The sequence below is a fragment of the Oreochromis niloticus genome, linkage group LG5 (assembly GCF_001858045.2).
Source record: "Oreochromis niloticus isolate F11D_XX linkage group LG5, O_niloticus_UMD_NMBU, whole genome shotgun sequence".
NCBI classification, from domain to species: Eukaryota; Metazoa; Chordata; class Actinopteri; order Cichliformes; family Cichlidae; genus Oreochromis; species Oreochromis niloticus.
In genome coordinates this window covers 25,401,477-25,418,760 of record NC_031970.2, presented here as the reverse complement: position 1 = coordinate 25,418,760, position 17,284 = coordinate 25,401,477, and the positions used below count along the sequence as shown (strand labels likewise).

At 44.1% G+C, this 17,284-nt stretch overlaps 1 protein-coding gene across 1 annotated transcript in view; it reads right to left on the bottom strand.

Annotated features, from left to right (window-relative positions):
* The window catches only part of foxp4 (forkhead box P4), a 91,543-nt gene that overhangs the window by 36,241 nt on the left and 38,018 nt on the right, over window positions 1–17,284 (bottom strand). Inside the window, 1 exon segment of the mRNA XM_005469359.4 lies at window positions 5,950–6,039. Coding sequence (XP_005469416.2) covers window positions 5,950–6,039 — 90 coding nt within the window.

Genomic DNA, 17,284 nt, shown 5'->3' with positions numbered 1-17,284 from the left:
GGGACCGGCGGCTGTCCTTGCGAGACGGGCTTCATGGACCCTATAGTCTGGGCCGAACTTTTAACTGTGTCACCCACCACTTTCAGTTCAAGGATTTTCACTGTTAAAAGGTGACATTTAAAAAAGTTCTATGAATGCAGAATGTTTCTAAAGTTAGTGAGTAATCAGGATTGAAAATGGATTTGTAGGGAACGCTCATCGTCCAGCCGTAATCGGCCGCATTCCATTTCTGTTCTTATACTCGTGCTGTTGTCCGACCAGCTTTAAAGATAGGCCTGTGGACAGTTGTTTTTTTCTGTTGATATTTATTTTTGTTTCAGTATGTTTTATTCTGAGTTACTTGAAAAAGTGTTTTTCAATCATTATTCCATGGACACAGGTCTGTGTCTGCATAAACACCACCCCTTGCCTTCTTTTTAATATTTCCATGATGCGTTTTAGAGCTTGCCTGCCTCACCTGACTCCAAAGTGGCACAGAAGTTTTCAAATCACATGACAAAGCATTGTTGTCTTTTTTTCTTCTTTTGGCACCGGTCAACTGCGTTTGGTTGTGTGCGTTTCAGCACCGTGCAGCGTCCTTACGCGTAAAGGTTATAACGGTGTAAGGTGAGCGCTCTCGTTTCTTGCTGGTTTAGGATTTGTTTATTATCCAGCTATCATCTCTATCGCTCCCCCCATCTTTCAGCCCCTCCAGGTAAACAGCCTGTCTGTGCTCATCATGCCAAAGACCGAGAGGAGAGCTCGGGGTTGGTGGGGGAGTGTGTGGGTGGGAATTTGCAGGGGTAAGAGGGGAAAAGAGAGAAGCAGAAGAGAAAAGCATTTGAGTGAAGAGAGAAGTAGAAGGAGTGCCTACTGTGCTGAGAGTGTTGTTTGGAACTCGGGGCCAGGGCCTTTGCTGAAAGTAAAAGGGCCCCATTGTGTGTGCTGAGTACCCCTCCTCCAGCTAATCTGCAGTGGGGCTAGGGGCCACATTATTCTGAAGGAAACTGATGAGCGAAGCCAGGTGAGGCCGGGGATGATATGGACATGCTCCGTATTTCAAACCTTTTTTTTTTTGCCGAGTAACGTTTCTGTCTCTGTCTCGATGAACAATGAACATATTTGTTTAAGCGGCTCGTTAAGAAACAGTAAAATTACTTTAACTGGGGACAAAATGTTCTGGATTAAACTAAATAATAAATAGTGTTTTACATGCTTGTAAAACGCTATAAAATATTTTAGTTCAAAAAGTGAAGTAAAATCAATCTATGAATATAATTATTTCAGGTAACTCACAGCTATATATATTCCTTAGGTTTAAGAACGGGTCAAGAATTGAAAGGATCTTGAAGCTGGTCCCGTGCTCACTGGCCATGCACGCTTTGACTCTTATACTCATATACAAACAGTATGTACTGTATGTGGAGGCGTATAAAACATAGCTTTCTCTGACAGGGGCTAGACAAATGAAAAAGAGAGAAAAAAAGAAAACTTGAGAGAGGACAGTGAAAGACCAGTAAGTTCAAGTGGATAACCCCCCCCTTCCACCAAGCTCTCCTCCTCTCCTCCTCCGCTGCCTCCCTCCATCTAACGCCCCAGTGCTCCAGAATAAAAATGACAACACATTTCCAGAAGCACACACACAGACACACGCACACACACTCCGGGCCCTTCATTGGGAAGTGTGAGAGGCCGTTATCGACCATATTTCATTACTGATTTCACTCATGTTTCAAATCACAAAATAAGAGTTTCACACTTCAGTGGCCAGACCCAAACCTTTCCTTTCCATCCTTCTCGTCTGTCTGTCCACCCCTCTGACCAGAGCCAAGCCCAATCTACTGGCTGCTCAGCCTCCTCTCATACACCCTTCGCAAACTGTCAGGATCCCATACTACCCCCCAAAACACACACACACGCTAAACTGCACACAAATACGTGCACACACAGCCACAATTCCCTCCACATCAAATAAGAGAAACTGCCAACTAAGCACTTTCATTGAGTGGACAAAAGAAGTGCTTTGGGAAAAACACTTTGAAAGGAAATAAAAGAGAATGAAAGAAGGAACTGCTTCAATTCTGCAGACTCTAGGGGGCAAAACACTCATCTTTCCAAGTACTTTTGTTGATTAGTTAAAAGACTTCGAACACCCCCCACCCCTCAATCCTTATGTTTAGTTTTCAACAATTCAACAATATATACGTGGTAGTTTAAAAAAAAGCAAGTGGAGGAAATCATTTAGCAATACAAAGACAAACACGGCAGATTAATATTTTAAAACTGATTTTTTTTTAAAACATAGCTGCAGTCATAAAAAAATCGCGACGTGACGAGCGGCATGACTCAGTTTTCGCCTCGTGTGCCTCCTGTGCGGCTCCTTCTCTTCCTCATCCCACTGCGCTGGTGTCAGACCTCTCCAGAGAGCAGAGAGCCAAGCTAATTAACATATCTCTAATGAGTCTTTTCATTTTTTTCCTAATTAAACGAGCTCCTCAATAATACATGAAAACGGGACACCGCGCTATTCAATTACATACGTATGGGCCACAGCCAAGCACGTGCGTTAATCTGTATGTGTGCATGCCAAGTACCAGTTTGCTAAGTGTGCCAGGCGTGTGTCTGCCAAAACGGTGCATATGCTTCTGCCTGTGCCCACCCTGGAGTGTAAGTGTCTGCCAAGTGAGTCCATTGTAGAGAAGGTGTGGCAGGTCATGGACGCATCATATCATGCTGGGTAATCCGCCAATTGCGACACCGTCTGCCAACTTTGCCCACCGATTCTCTCAGTAGCACTTCTGCTGCTCCCAATTAAGGTAACTGTGGTCAATTATGTCCAACGCCAACTACAAACACACATTTAAAGTGTGAAATGAACCAGCTGCCTTTGTGGCAAGATCATAAACACAACTTCCCCGATCTATTTGTCCAATTGTCAGACTGTAATCTAAAGAGCTACGATTCCCAACCATCGTTATTAAGTATCACTTGTGTTCATTTCTTGAACCAGTTGTTAATACACTGCTATCTAATAAATAATCAATTGTTAAAATATTTTCTTCTTTTTAGTCACTGCCGCTGCAATTGTGTCGCACACAATCGATTTCTCCTTCAATTGCTTGTCTCGAGACTCGAGCTATTGTCGGGTTTTTCCTGAACGTGACATGACAGTGACACACACACGTGCGAGCGCACGCACGCACACACACACACAAAGTGTACTGATACCATCTCGCACATCCAGCCGAACACAGAGACCATCTCTGAGCAACCAATCAAAAGGCAGATACAATCTGAGAGTTTCTTTTGCTCTCTGCTCAGATCCTCCCCTCTATTATAAATAAAGAAAAGAATAGAAATATGATGGGGAAGGCGTGGGGGCATAGGATATGGTGGGTGGGTACGGGAGAGGGGGTGGGTGGCTTGTCAAGCGCAGACCGAGGCTTCTCCGGAGAAGTCAAGACACGAAAGGAAGTCTTCCCGCTCACCCTGTCTGCCTCTGCGGTTCTCCCTCGGAGAAAAGGGAAAAATCTAATTATCGAGCTCCTAAAGATCTCATTATTGGCTCAGGCTCATTTGCATGTGTGAGAGCGAGCCCAGCAGGAGCCAACCTGAGGACGGCCATTTTGTGCCTGATGTGGAGCCACCGTGCCACTGCACAGTTGCTTTCTGCCACCTTTACAAATGACCAGATTAAATGTCTACCTTCGCTCACGCCACCGTTCACGTCACCCTCTCTGTGGCCAATGGATGATTGCTTCAATTAAAGAAACCGAGCGCAGTCGCCGAGATTTAAAGGTGATCATAGAGCTGGAAATTACAGTAATCAAGAGATGTCTACCTGCCACCCTTACCAGCCTGATTTATTGTAAACAAGTTCAGCGCTGAAGCGACACACAGGTACACACAGGAACAACAACCGGCGTATACTTTGTGTCGCTGTGTTTGCGACTGTGTTTGTGTCTGGAAGGACTCAGGAGCAAACACACACACACGCAAATGTAAATCCAAGTGTAACTCTCTGTGTGTGTGTGTGTGTGTGTTGGCAGGATGTGTGGGGCCATGTGAGCTGACAGCTCAGACAACAGAGATGTAGCATTGATGCCCCAGAGAGTAGAGAGGCTAGGCAGGCCACACAGCAACAAACAAGACAAACAAGACAGAGATGGAGAGAGTCAGGAGAGGAGCAGGGCGGCACGGAGAGAGAGGAAGGAGCAGGCAGTGGAAGGTTACACTTCTCTCTTATAAGCGATGCGCATTTGAAGCAGGTCAAGTGAACGCGCGTTCAACCTGCACTTTATCCCATTCATGTGAAAATGCTTGTCAACATTCTCGTCACTCATGGCTAACATCAGAATTACACTGCGTGTTAACTCCCAGTTTCACTTCCCCCTACATGCTTACGTTCTCTTACTCCCTCCCCACCCCCCTCCTCCTATCTCTTTTAGCTCTCTTTTAAGATGAGCCAGGAAGTGAAGAGTTGTAATGTAGCATTTAATTAAATTTCTATCCTTTAAGTAAACTCCTGTTCGCCAAAGCAAAGTTTGAGCCTGACACGGATTGACCGCCAGCCTGGATTAAAGCCACGGAGGTCATTCTGAAAGGGTTAACGAAGGGCAAGCCAGAGACCGAGCAACGAACAGTCGAAATACTAGGAGAAACTAAGAGTTTCAAAACCCAGATATGGTATAAAACAGTATTTATTTTATTTGCTCATGTCATAAAACCTCATTTCTACACCTGCCAGGTTCTATCCAAAGTAAATAGCGATTCAGGTTTTGATTAAAGTGTAAGCTGTAAAATCCCATTTTTGGAATCCTTTTTCTTTTTTTTCTTTTTTTTTTGACATCTTGAGTAATAAGCAGTCATTAATTCAGTGGCATTTTTTGCACTTCTCAGAGGTCACTTGGCAATTAAACCGTGTGGCCGACAGTTCAAATTCTTTACTTTTGGGCTTTCTCTTGATGACGCTTTATGTGATCTTATTATTACTGTTTCTGATCAGCCACGGGGGATCGTGCTATTCACAGTAAAACACACAGCTCCGAACAGCTCTGTGCTGCTGCTCAAAAGCTTTGATATTTAGATGTATTTTCTATATATTTAGGAGTTGAAATGAAAATGCTTTAACGGGAATGTTGCTGCATTTATAGATGAAAATTGCAGATCTTTATGCAGAGTGTTATTACCTTGCTTTATAAATCAGTAAGTCCTATTTCCCCCCCCCAAAAGTGCCTTACCGGGTTTAGACACCACACAGTAAATCTTACCTCATGCTCGTTTCTGACTCACATCTGTCTTTCTCTCTCTTCCCTTTTTCTGCGTTTCCCATATTGTGATGGTCCGGCCGTGTGTTTATAATGTGGCATGCTAATGAGAAGAGCAGTGCAATAACCAGACTGCTTGCTGCTCTAATAGACCCACGATCCCACTTTATGGATATGCGACACAGCTACAAATCACACTTTTGCATGCGGCCTGCATATTATATAACCGAAAAGAATTACCAAGAGGAATGTCTTGTGTGATATCTATCAACATACACTGCTAGCTATAAAGCATGTGTTGTAACTCTGTGTGTGTATCTATATCCTCCTCAAGTGTCTTTTAGCAGGGATCCTGCACTCCAGCTAACCCCGCTCTCTCCACTTACTGCTGAATTTAACTCTGGAAAAAAAAAAAAAAAAAAACACCGACTCGCTACCCAATCACTACAAAGGCCTCATTCAATCACTCACTAACAATCATGCACACACACACACACGTACTCACTGAAATCGAGAGAGAGATACACACAGATAGAGAGTGAAAAAGGGAAACAAAAGTATGCACCTATATCACTGACTGCAGGTGACGTGGCAGTTGGTGAAAACAAAGCTGCGGCTGACAGAGGCTTAATATCATGCAGATTGTGACAAAGCAGCAACTATGTGTGTGCTAGTGCGTGTGAGTGCGTGTGTGTGCTCTGACCTGCACTGGGCTCTGTTTGACCTCGTTGCTGCCAGGGGAGTTGAGTCCAGAGGCCTGCTGGAGGAGAAATTGTCTGGCTGCCTGGAGGGCCTGCGAGAGAGAATTAGAGATGATCAGATGTTTATCGTGCACGCACAGTCGTACAGTGCAGTATTTTCTGTGTTAAACAACTCGGAAAAGTCACACACTTTCAAAGTTATCCTTAACATTTACAAAAAAAAGAAAAGAAAAGAGCCCAATGTGTGCAGTTTCATATCACCATGCACCCATAACATCTGAGCGTGCACACTTTCAGTACCTGCTCTCTTCTCCAAATCTGATTTCCTCAATCTGAGGTATGCACCTGGCTGACAGCCTGCTTGAGTTTTTATATCTGTTGGTGTGTCCGAGTTCTTTCTCAACTCATTCAAAACGTCCTCTCGACTTAAAAAAAATCTCCGACCGTCTCCTCTGCCCATTCCCTTTTTTTCACTGCTGTCCTTCCTTTTTCCCCTCTGTTCACTTTCTTTCTCCTCCTCAGGGGAAAGTGTAGAGCGGGTTTTCCACATCCTGTGAGGCAGAAGTGTGTCAGCAACATCTTCATGTGTGTCCTTTGAATGGTGGGTGTTTTTTGTGTGTGTGTGTCAGAGTGATGTAAGGAACCGTTTGGCTTGGTATGCCCTGAAAAGCTGTGACTAACCCCCACCTAGCTCTTCACTCTCCCTTCTCTTCCCATTTCTATCGTGTCTGCCCTCCAGTGCTGTCCATCTAAACCAGTGACACCATTGCTCACTAGCTGTTTCCATTCTTTCACCCTGCTTGAGTTTTACTGATTAATCTGCAAGCCTGCGCCATCTCTCCTGCTCTCTCAACATAACGCACCTTTTCTCATTGTCTTTTATCACCTTTAACTGTATTAATTATCTTTGTTTTGTTTCTTTTAATGTTTTTTCTTTCCTTTGTTGTGTTATTTGTCGCAGTGCTAAAGAGTGAAACTCTCTATCACCGAGACAAATCAGTCCCTGAGGAAACAGGCATTTTTGTTGGAATGTTTGAACTGCTCTGAAAACAAAACAAGAAAACACCCATCTCAAAACAGAGCCGCCTTGCACTTACCGTAAGCGCACAGACCCACACACACACACATACACACACACGCAACCACGCACAAGAGCTCAACCTCATGACAGAGAGTTAGAGAGGGGAGACAGCAGGATGCACATTTGCTTCCTCTGACTCAAAGGGGAAAGGTTCCTTAGTAAATATTGATTTATGAAAGTCCCTATGTGTGTGTGTGTGTGTGTGTGTGTGTGTGTGTGTACACAAGTGTGTGCGCGCCACAAATTAACGGCCAGAATGAGGGATGTTCTTTACCCTGGAAGCTCTTACTCAACTGCAGCGCACAAGAAATCTAGTGCATCATTTCACAACACGCAGTACAGTGAAACGGTGCAGCACACGCTTACTTTACACTCGTGCTTATTTAATGAATTGTCGAATTAGAAGCTTGGGTGCATTAAGCAACGTTTAATTACAAAAGCAGAGAGGAGAGATTAAACCGAGGCAGAAAAGAAAGAGAAGTTCTCTGTGCAGTCAGAGTGATGAAAACCATCTGTATCGAGCACACTTGCTACTTTTGCTGAGACCGCAATTAAAACGCACACACGGACACGGCTGAGGACGTGCCTGTATACACACACACACACACACACACACACACATGAATTTTAACACTTTGACAAAAATCTTGGGAACCCCCCTCCCATTTACTGGTTTGACCTCAGCTTTTAAGCAGCACAGACACACACACTCATACACACACATAGACACACCAAAAAAAACACAACCGCCCAGTTTGTTGGCATGTGGTGTGAATTACTCCTTGAACACCCTGTCTGCCCAGGAGTGAGTGTGTGTGTTTGTCTGTGTGTGTACGTGTGTGTGTGTGTGTGTGCATATGGCTGTATGTTGGCAGGAGCTGGGGAGGCATGTCTGGCAACAATAAGGGACAATTCCACCCAAATTACCACCCTGATTACCACTATATTAAAGAGCCATTTATGGCTTTCATAAACGCTACAACCAAGCAGAGGTGATGCCTGTCTCCTCTCGTGTGCCTGCATCCATGCATGTGTGAGTGTCTGAGACACAAGAAATAAGTAAAAAATGCAGATATTTATATACGTATAAGCGATCTGCAAGTTCTGCTGGACAGCAAAGAGGAAAACATTGCCAACTAGCTACCATTAGGGCATCTGTATACACCATAAATACAAAAAATGTTTACCGACTAGAATAGATGTTAATACGAAGCAGCTTAGGGTTGGGTATTTTTTCATTATTGATATTTACAGAATCTATTCTATATCGTCAACATCCCACAAAACCTTTCAGCCTTCCCTAATCTCTAAAGCTGTCTGTTTTTAATTACAATAATCTTGGTAACATTTATTTAAACTTAAACCATAACAAAAGATGACCGTAATACCATGCTGCTATTCCACTGAAACTCACTGAACAATATTATTAAATTGTTTCCTCTCCCTCGGGTACCTGAACTCACTAAAAGGCAGTCAATCATAAATTTCCTGTATTTTTCCTCATGTTGCTCGGTACAGCAACTAACCATAAGTTTGGATAGGAAGCTCAAAAAGTAGCTGATTATGTAAACATTACTTCATTCTTCCGTTACAAAGATTGCGGTTTAAGAGTGACAACACAAATCGAGATGTTCCGATTTAGAAAATAATGGCCTTAGTAAGTTTTTAAAAAAACAACCTCCTCCTCTTGTTGTGTATTGTCACTTGGAAGCTTGTGCTTAGGACTACTGGCACCATATTCAATTGTCACTCCTTGCTTCCACCACATGTACGGCTTATATTGTGAGGTTTTACTCACACTGTAATTCCCATTACCTTGTGGATGAATAAACGGAACCTTGAACTTTCAACTTTGAACAACACTAGAAAGAGGGCCGCAGGCTTAGTGCGCACGCACACAAATGCCACCAGCAACCGCAGCCAAAGCCTCTCAGGTCTACTTTGTCAAGAAGCACTTCTCTTCTCTGACCCTTCTCTTTCATTTCTACTCTTTATGCTCACTCCTTGCCTTTTTCTCTGTGTGACCTGGGCGAGCTGTAGCATTACAAAGCATGCCTCCTGCCCCCTTAACCCACCCACACACTTACACCAGCTCCTCTAAGACTCCCCCCCGCTCCCCCTGTGGCATTCTTGGGGGCGCACTGCACCTTTAAAGAAAATATGAGGGAGGCCTAAGAGGGAGGCCCAACAACAGAGTCTTTGTGCTGCCGCTGAGCACTCACACACACACACACAAACGCACACGCGCACACACACATATACACACATCAGTGGTGTCAGACAGGTTTTATTAGAGTGAGAGAGGGAGGGAGGAGGAGGAAGGGGAAGGAGGGGTGAGGAGGTCACTGCTCAGCTTGGAGGCTCGAGAGCACACTGAGTGCGCAAGTGTGTATGTCAGTTTGGTGTGTGAGTTCTTATGACTTGTCATCGCTCCCCTCTGTAAATCATCGCCTCTGACACAGCCTTTAATAACAGTGCATTTTTTAATTCAGCAGGGTCACACACACACACACACACACACACACACACACACACACACACACACACACGGCTACTTTCGCTCAGGTTTCCGAAAAATGCCCGACAACTACGCGTTTAATTGAAATCTGAAAATTCCGACGAGAAGAAAAGAGACGAGAAATGTCATTTTTTTGCAGCAGGTATCTTTACTGCAGTGTCTTTATGAACACGTGCACATCTGTATGTCTGAAAATAGCTTCTTCTTCACCTACAACAGCTGGGCTGTCACGAATTAAATGTTAGATGCGAACTAGAAGGTCTCAGCAAACATGTAGCAAAACCGAGCCTCCTAAACTAGACCTGTGTGTGTCTGTGTGTGCGCACCCGTGCCTGGCTCAGGTTGCTAAAGCAAACAGGTCTGTGTGTGTGTGTGATGAATCTGGCCTCTAATCCGCCCAGTGTGTTTGGGTGACAGAGAGAAAGAGAACGCAGGAATAAGCAAAGAAATCTAAACAGAGAGACACAGTGAAGGAAAAAGAGTTGGGGGGGGGGGGGGGCAGACGCAGGGGAGGGCGAGAGAGAAAGAGACAGGTGGGTACCATATGTTGGAGTAATCCGTCAGCACTGACTGAGGTCCATTGTTGACGGCCGAAACGAAACAAAATCGTCCCCCTTTTACCCTCTCCTCCCCGTATCCCCCCATAGATAAACAGCCCCCGGGGCAGACAGTGGGCTGTCCTTGGGGGAGAAGGAGGAGGAGGAGAAGGAGGAGGAGGCGAGGGAGTTAGGAAGGGCAAGGGGGAGGCAGGTGGTATCAGATTTCTTTGCTCTTAGACCAAGAAGAAGAGTGTACAAAGAAAAGGAGCACAAGTGAGCGCGAGGGAAAAGCTTATTGTTGCATTTAGTGACAAGGGAGCTAAACTAGGCTCTAGCGACTGGTGATTCACATGTCTGTGCAGCGTCTGAGGCAGTAGATAACTTCAACACCAAACAAATATCCCCAGTCCGCCCCTACTAGCTCAACAGCCTGGGAACGGTGGCTCGTAATGCACCTCGTCTCCAGTGCTCTATCCGCTCCCTTCTCCGGGAAAGAGCAATAGATGGAGACACGGGCAGATAGATTCAGGGTGAAGATGCAGAAAAGAGCATGTCACACCCTGCTGCTTCTCTAAGGTCTGCATGCCTTCTGATTTTTGGATCAGCGGGAGAGGCTGGGTTCAGAAAGAAGTGGATCCCCCCCCCCCAACTCTTCCCTCTCTCTCACTATCTCCTTTCTGGAGGGCTGTTATTGAAGCTGAAAGCCAAGCTAAAGCTGTGTGGATGCTGCCATCCTCCTGGGTCATCCCAGTGATCCCTTGTATCCATGTGCGCTGCTTCTCCTCACTTTGGCACCAAAAACACCCTCAAACTCCACCAAAATCCCCCCTCGACTTTAATTTACTCCCTCTTTTTTTTTTGGCTCGTTCTGTGCTACTCCACTAGTTTTCCTGGCTCTAATCTCCCTTATCTTTGATTCCTTCTCTTTCTCTTGCTACTCAGAGGGAATCATGATCAGAGAGAAGATGAAACAAGACTGAACAGATGTAATACAATCTACAAAGCATGTAAATTTGTTAAAAGGATGATGATACACAGTATAGTATCAGCTCACCTGCCTACAGAGATAGGCCCAGTATTTACACACGCGCGCATACACACACACACACACACACACACACACACTGTACACAAAGTGAGATTACTGAAGAGGTGACAGTTAGTGAGATTGCTCTATGACTTTGGGGCATATATGAGTGAGGGCTTGGTTACAGCCACAGTGAAATCTCATGTATCAAATGCATCACTGTCAGTCACCACATAAACCGGATTGCTTTCCCAGATCACTTTATTTCTCTCCGTCTACATCACCTGATCTGTCTCCCACCTTCACTCTACCTCTCCATATAATGCATACCTCACAAATGTTTGCTTGGCAGTCCTCCAAGTATTCTGTCTTTCTGAACCCCCGGCCTCTCGTCTCTAGAAATCTGTTACCCATACCCTTCTTCACAACAGCAAATTCTGACAGCAGGTACGGGTTAGGCCCAGGCCTAAAATAGATCGTCCGGGTCTTCCAATGGAAGCAAAGTCTTGTGAATGCAGCTGTTGGGCTTAAGAGGGGACCCTCGCCTTCTGCCTTTGACTGACAGACAAAAGACGGCTATAGTGACGACTGAATGAACGCCATTCTCGTGTATTTAAAAGTTGTTGTAACAGATACGTATTAACCATCTCACACAGTTTTATATTGGTAAAGAGCTTTTATGGAGCTGTCGTCATCAAGGCTGCAGTCAGGAAGTTTTTATTCCAACCAAACATTACAGCAGCTGATTTCACTGATGCTCATTTTTTCCAGCAGACATTAAATTTAATGGGAATTTTGCAGGATTTTGCTAGGACACAAATATAGGCTCCTCTGTAGCACAGAAAGGAGGAAAAAAGTCTGCTGAGCCACTGCGATGGCGATGAGTACGGAAGGAAAAATCGCGGAGAAAATAAAGGAGTTTTTGCTAGTGTTATTCAGCATGCAAGTCATGACCTTATTGATTTAGCGTACATACAACAATGCGACAAAGGAAACAGGGAACGGCGAGTATATTTAAGACAGATCAGGGGTTTCCACGGGGTAAACATATATGCAGAAGGAATTTGCAGCGTGAACCAAAGCCTTCTAAAGCCTGTCAATTTCACGGTGGGTTACAAATAAACTACCCTCTGCCAAGCCTTCACCCCTTTCCTTCGACTCCTCATCGTGCACGCCTTCTCTTTTTCTGGTATTAATCAGGTCTTTCCGCCCTCCCCTTCACCAGCTTTCCTGTCATTTGTTTTCGCTCCCTCAAACGTGGACTTCAGACCAGTTGTCCACCAATTTAGCGGAGCTTAAGCAACACCGAATGCCTCAGTCTGAACTATCTGGGACACCTTCGGAACCACCGGCCAGCGGCAGGCCCGTTCAGCTATTTAATGTAATGTTTCCGCAATATAAAGGCACCGTTTGAGTGCTGAGGTTTTTAAAATGGCTGAAGCAAGCTTCTCTGGGCCCCAGACTGACCATTAAAGAGAGGAAAGACCGTGTTCAAGAGCCAATGCTATAAAAACTCACAAACTCCAAAAGAACTTCAAAATGCACCGTAGTGTTTGAAAACCCTGGCTGATTTTAGTTTTTTTTTTTTTTTTTTTTTTCACATACTATTTTTCACAGAAGGGACCTGTTCTAAACTCCGGGGACCCTGCCGACTTCCAGATGGTTCTCTTCAGTTCAGAACTGTTTTGTGAAACGAGAAAACCTCTCCCCTTCAACTATGTCCCGACACTCATCTAATGTTTCTATTGATTCACGGGGGTATACCCACGGTCATAAAAAAAGAGCTGAATGAATACCCAGAACTGTTTTATATCATGACACAATTCATCATCATATACACACATCTTAAATCCAACACGAGAGCTTTTCGGCTATTTTCTGTTAAGTGAAGGGAAAAGGGCACGGAGAAATAGACAATTAAAGATAATGATGAGGTGAGGAGGGACAGAAAGAAAGAGGAACTCCCTTCCTAGGGAATATAAAAGCAGCTCCCTCTGTACTGTAGGCCTCAGCTCAGTCCAGGCGGCTAATTGATGGCAAATAGCTCTACAGCAGTTTCCTTACACACACACACACACACACACGCACGCACACTCACACACAAATACACGTCATATATTATATACACATATGCAGTTTCCCTGCGGTTTTCAACACAGCTCGTTTGGCAGGAGAGGAAGGTCTCTCTCCAGACAGACCCAACCCATAGAGGAAAACACACACACACACCTAAACACACACACACTTATAATATTTAGCACTCATCTCGTATAAGGTAGGACAGTTTAGTAGTCGGGTCATGCTCCTGGGAAGATAAGGCCACATAGGTGCAGGTCTTAGCTGGGTGACGTTTCAGCCATTTCTCCTGCCCAAACCATGATGAGGATAGAACTAGCCTGGCAACCAGGCCTCACATATGGAAACCGTTTAACTCTTATTATTAATAACCAAAAAAAAAAAAAAAAAAAAACGTGGGGGAAAAAAAAGCAAACTAATAACACATGCAAGACACTGCCAAGACCCAGCGCGGGAGACAGAGGAAAAACACATACATACATACACAAACAGAGACTGTCTGCCATGTGCACATGCATGCACAAACACGCACACACAAAGAGAAATGCGCACACTCGGAAGTCTATTGGTTAAACAGAAAAGCGCAGTCCTAGTCAGTGGCCTGTAAAAGCATTAGCCCGCCTGCCCGCTTCGATGGAAATAAAACTCTTTCATGTTTTTGGTTCAGAGGGTTTTTACACCTGGTTGTGGCTGTAGAGATGGAGATAGACACACCCTAACACCCACCCTTACCACACACGCACACACACACACACACACAAACAGCGGAAGTGGGCAGTACAACAAAGGCTGGCTGCTGTACAATAAGTTTAACTAAACAAGCACAAAATCTTTAACTTCCCCAAATGAGGAGCAGGGTTGGGGTGTGCTCTTAAAAAAGGGGAAATGGGGAACTATGTGTGCACGCTAGACTGTGTGATTTAGTAAGAGATGTAGTGAGGCACATTTTTAGGTTAAAATAATACAAAACCAGAAGCCAGCAAGCCAGAAAGAAAAGGAAATTTCAGCATGAAAAGTCTGCTCATTGCAGTTTTTATGGCTTTCTTTAGTCTTCATCATTCACAAAACATCTGCTTTAATCCATTTCCCTGCTTAACATATTACTTTTTACTAGATTACACAATTTTTATACTTTTCACTTGCAACACTTACAATTATGGCTATTTGTCATGTGTTTCAGTTATGGAAAACTTAACTAGCAAGACAACAAAGGCATTCTTTCTATCAGGTGAAAGGAGGGTGCCGTGCACGGTTCCAGAGCTCAAGAAGAAGGCAAAAAAAAGGGAAAGAGAAGAGCTACATTCCTCTCGTCCTCCCTGTTGACTCTAATCTCTCCTTTAAAATGGCTCACACAAAGGACCAGCACAGACTAGCTAATTAGCAACACTTTAGGCCTCTGCAGCTTTTGTGTGTGTAGTGTGTATATGTGTGTGTTCATTGTGTGCATCCTGGGCTCTCAACTGTTTCCAGGGTAACTGCTTGCCCGGCAGCCTTGCAAGCGTTGCACATTTTGTCTTTACTTTCCTCTTGTTCCCCTCTCAGTGTCCATCTAGTTCTGTAGATTTAAGTAGCAAGAAGTAGCAGCACAGACCGGACACTTGGACCGGGATAGGAGGACCTTATAACACAAGAAGTTCTCCTAGAAGCAAGTCTCACACTTAGGCACACATCTGGATAGATTATTTTTAGCTAACAAGACCAATCCTGCAACTAAAGACACGGGGCAAGAGTTAACATTTTAATGACTGCTTGCATAGCATGAGCAGTCAAATTTGATAAAACTGGAGCAAAAACATTTTGTGAATTTGCATGACTAAAAGGGTTAAAAAGCTGCTTTCTTTACCAATTACCCTTCTACACATGCAGGCAAGAACTTTTATGATCGTGCAGATTCATTTGCGGCTCAAACCAGAGTGTGTAAGCATCAGTATTTTGGGATCATCCCACCAAAGTGCTTGTACAAAATGCCATGCTAAGCCAGGTTATGGATACAGTAACCCAAGAAAAACAATACACATTGCTACATTATTTCTATGATACTAAGTAGATTTGTCTGCCGCCACACACGTGAAACATTCATGAACCTTTGCGCGCGTCCACCTGTGCGACAACATATTTAACTTACACGTTTCCTTGTTTGGCAAATGCTTGGAGTGCATGGTTGCAGACTAAAGCTGTCCGGTCTTGGTGCCTTATTCCAGATGAACTCTGAAACAGAGCACCTGATCTCATGTCAGTTAAAACCAATTATGTTTGGAGAAGCATCCCTACACACACACACACACACACACACAAGCTGTCACCAACTAGCATTAATAATGAGGTCTTTCAGCTTTGTTTTGTGACCTGTGACCTTATAAAAGCCTTCAGTCACCATGGTGACAGGTTGAGGAGTGGAAGTCCTAGTTGCCTCAACTTTTTAACCGCCATAAACTGAAAATTCACCTTGAACGGTGTCTGCTGCAGCCCATTCCTGAGCGTGTCTTGTGTGCATGTGTGTGTTATTTACCTGACAACACCGCCAGGCCTACCCAGTGTGAGTGCTTTCAAACACTCCCATGGCAACCAAACCCAACCTAACCCCTACAGGTGCCCAGGTATGTGTGAGTATAACACTGTCTCCACAACAGAGACAGGACAAACACACACATACACACAAACACACATATTTTTTTTTAGTGTTCGTGCTGTCTATTTTCATCTCTGGGTCCCTTGGCCGGTTGGATCAATCAACCATGACTATGTCCATGCTAGCTGATCTGGTCTGCTGAACCATGTCTACTCTCCGTCTCTTGCTATAGTCCTGTAGCATACTTATGTGGAAGACCGTATTAAGGAGTTTACACTTTTACAGTTCTGCTCAAGTTGATGTGAAAACTATGGTGAATATTTCTGCTATAATTTCAGAAATGTGCTAAACTATGGCGGATTTTTCCTCTCTAGCTAGAGAATAAGCATGTATTATGAGGAGGTCACGGGGGGAGAAATGCAAAAGCAAAAGAACTGAGAGAACAAAAGTGCGAACAAAAAAAAAAAAACTCCGCCATTCAATAGCTTGGCAGGAAAAAGCATTAAAAAGTCTTTTATTGACACAAAAAAATACTATTAGAATTAGGTATGTGAAAAAAGAAAAAAATTTGAGGAGGGGGAGTCAATCGAACGCTATTGAACACTAAAGCTATATTTTGGGTATTGATGAATATTTGTTCTTTAGGTAGATTTTGGTGTTTTAAGTTGGTAAGTTAGTAAGCAAGCACCCAGAAGCTTTGATGATTTGCAGTAGAGTACTTCCAGATATCGGGATCTCAAAAGATAGTCAGGGTAGCCAATTATATTTGTTGTGTGTTCATGTCTTAAATCATCCTGATTATTAAGTATGAAGGTCTGGTTAATACAAACAGATCGATTTGCCGAGATCCCAACGGGGAAAGAAAAAGTAAAGAAGTCAAACTCAAGGAAGACACAAAAAGGGTACTGCTATTGCTTTTAAGACTCCTAGAGGAAGTTGTTGCTCTATAGGTCTCTTTGTATCAATGCAGTAATAGCAGTGGGTGTTCTGTGATGGTAGGCAACCCTATTTGCCCCTCCTCTGTCTCAGCATGACCTCTGGTGACCTGTGAACCATACTGACCTCCGACATAAAGACGAAGGCCTGGGCAAGACCGAGGGAAAGCTTTTAGGAGGTGACAGCACTCAGGGAGAGGACTGGGACTGATTTAGTGACCAGAACACATGACAGACAAACAGTTATGGGTTTATGCATGCATGCATGCAGACAGGCAAGAAAAATGCATTAGTATATAAACTGTTGTGCAGATGCACTAAAAAGGAGCTGAATTTAATTATTCCTAATAATCCAGAAACAGTAACTGAAATGATCTTTTTCCTTCCACCTTCTCTTTTCAAGTCACCCCTTCACCTCAATCTTCTTTGCACTCCTGACCTGAAATTGAACTCTGTTGAGTGCTGGAGGTCAAACAAGACACAACTGTCCCAGTGACCAACATTCACCTTCCATAATTCAGCAAAGCCTTTTCAGCCAAAGCTAGCGAATCCCATATGGCTCAAAACCTCCCCACCTCCATTCATACGGGCC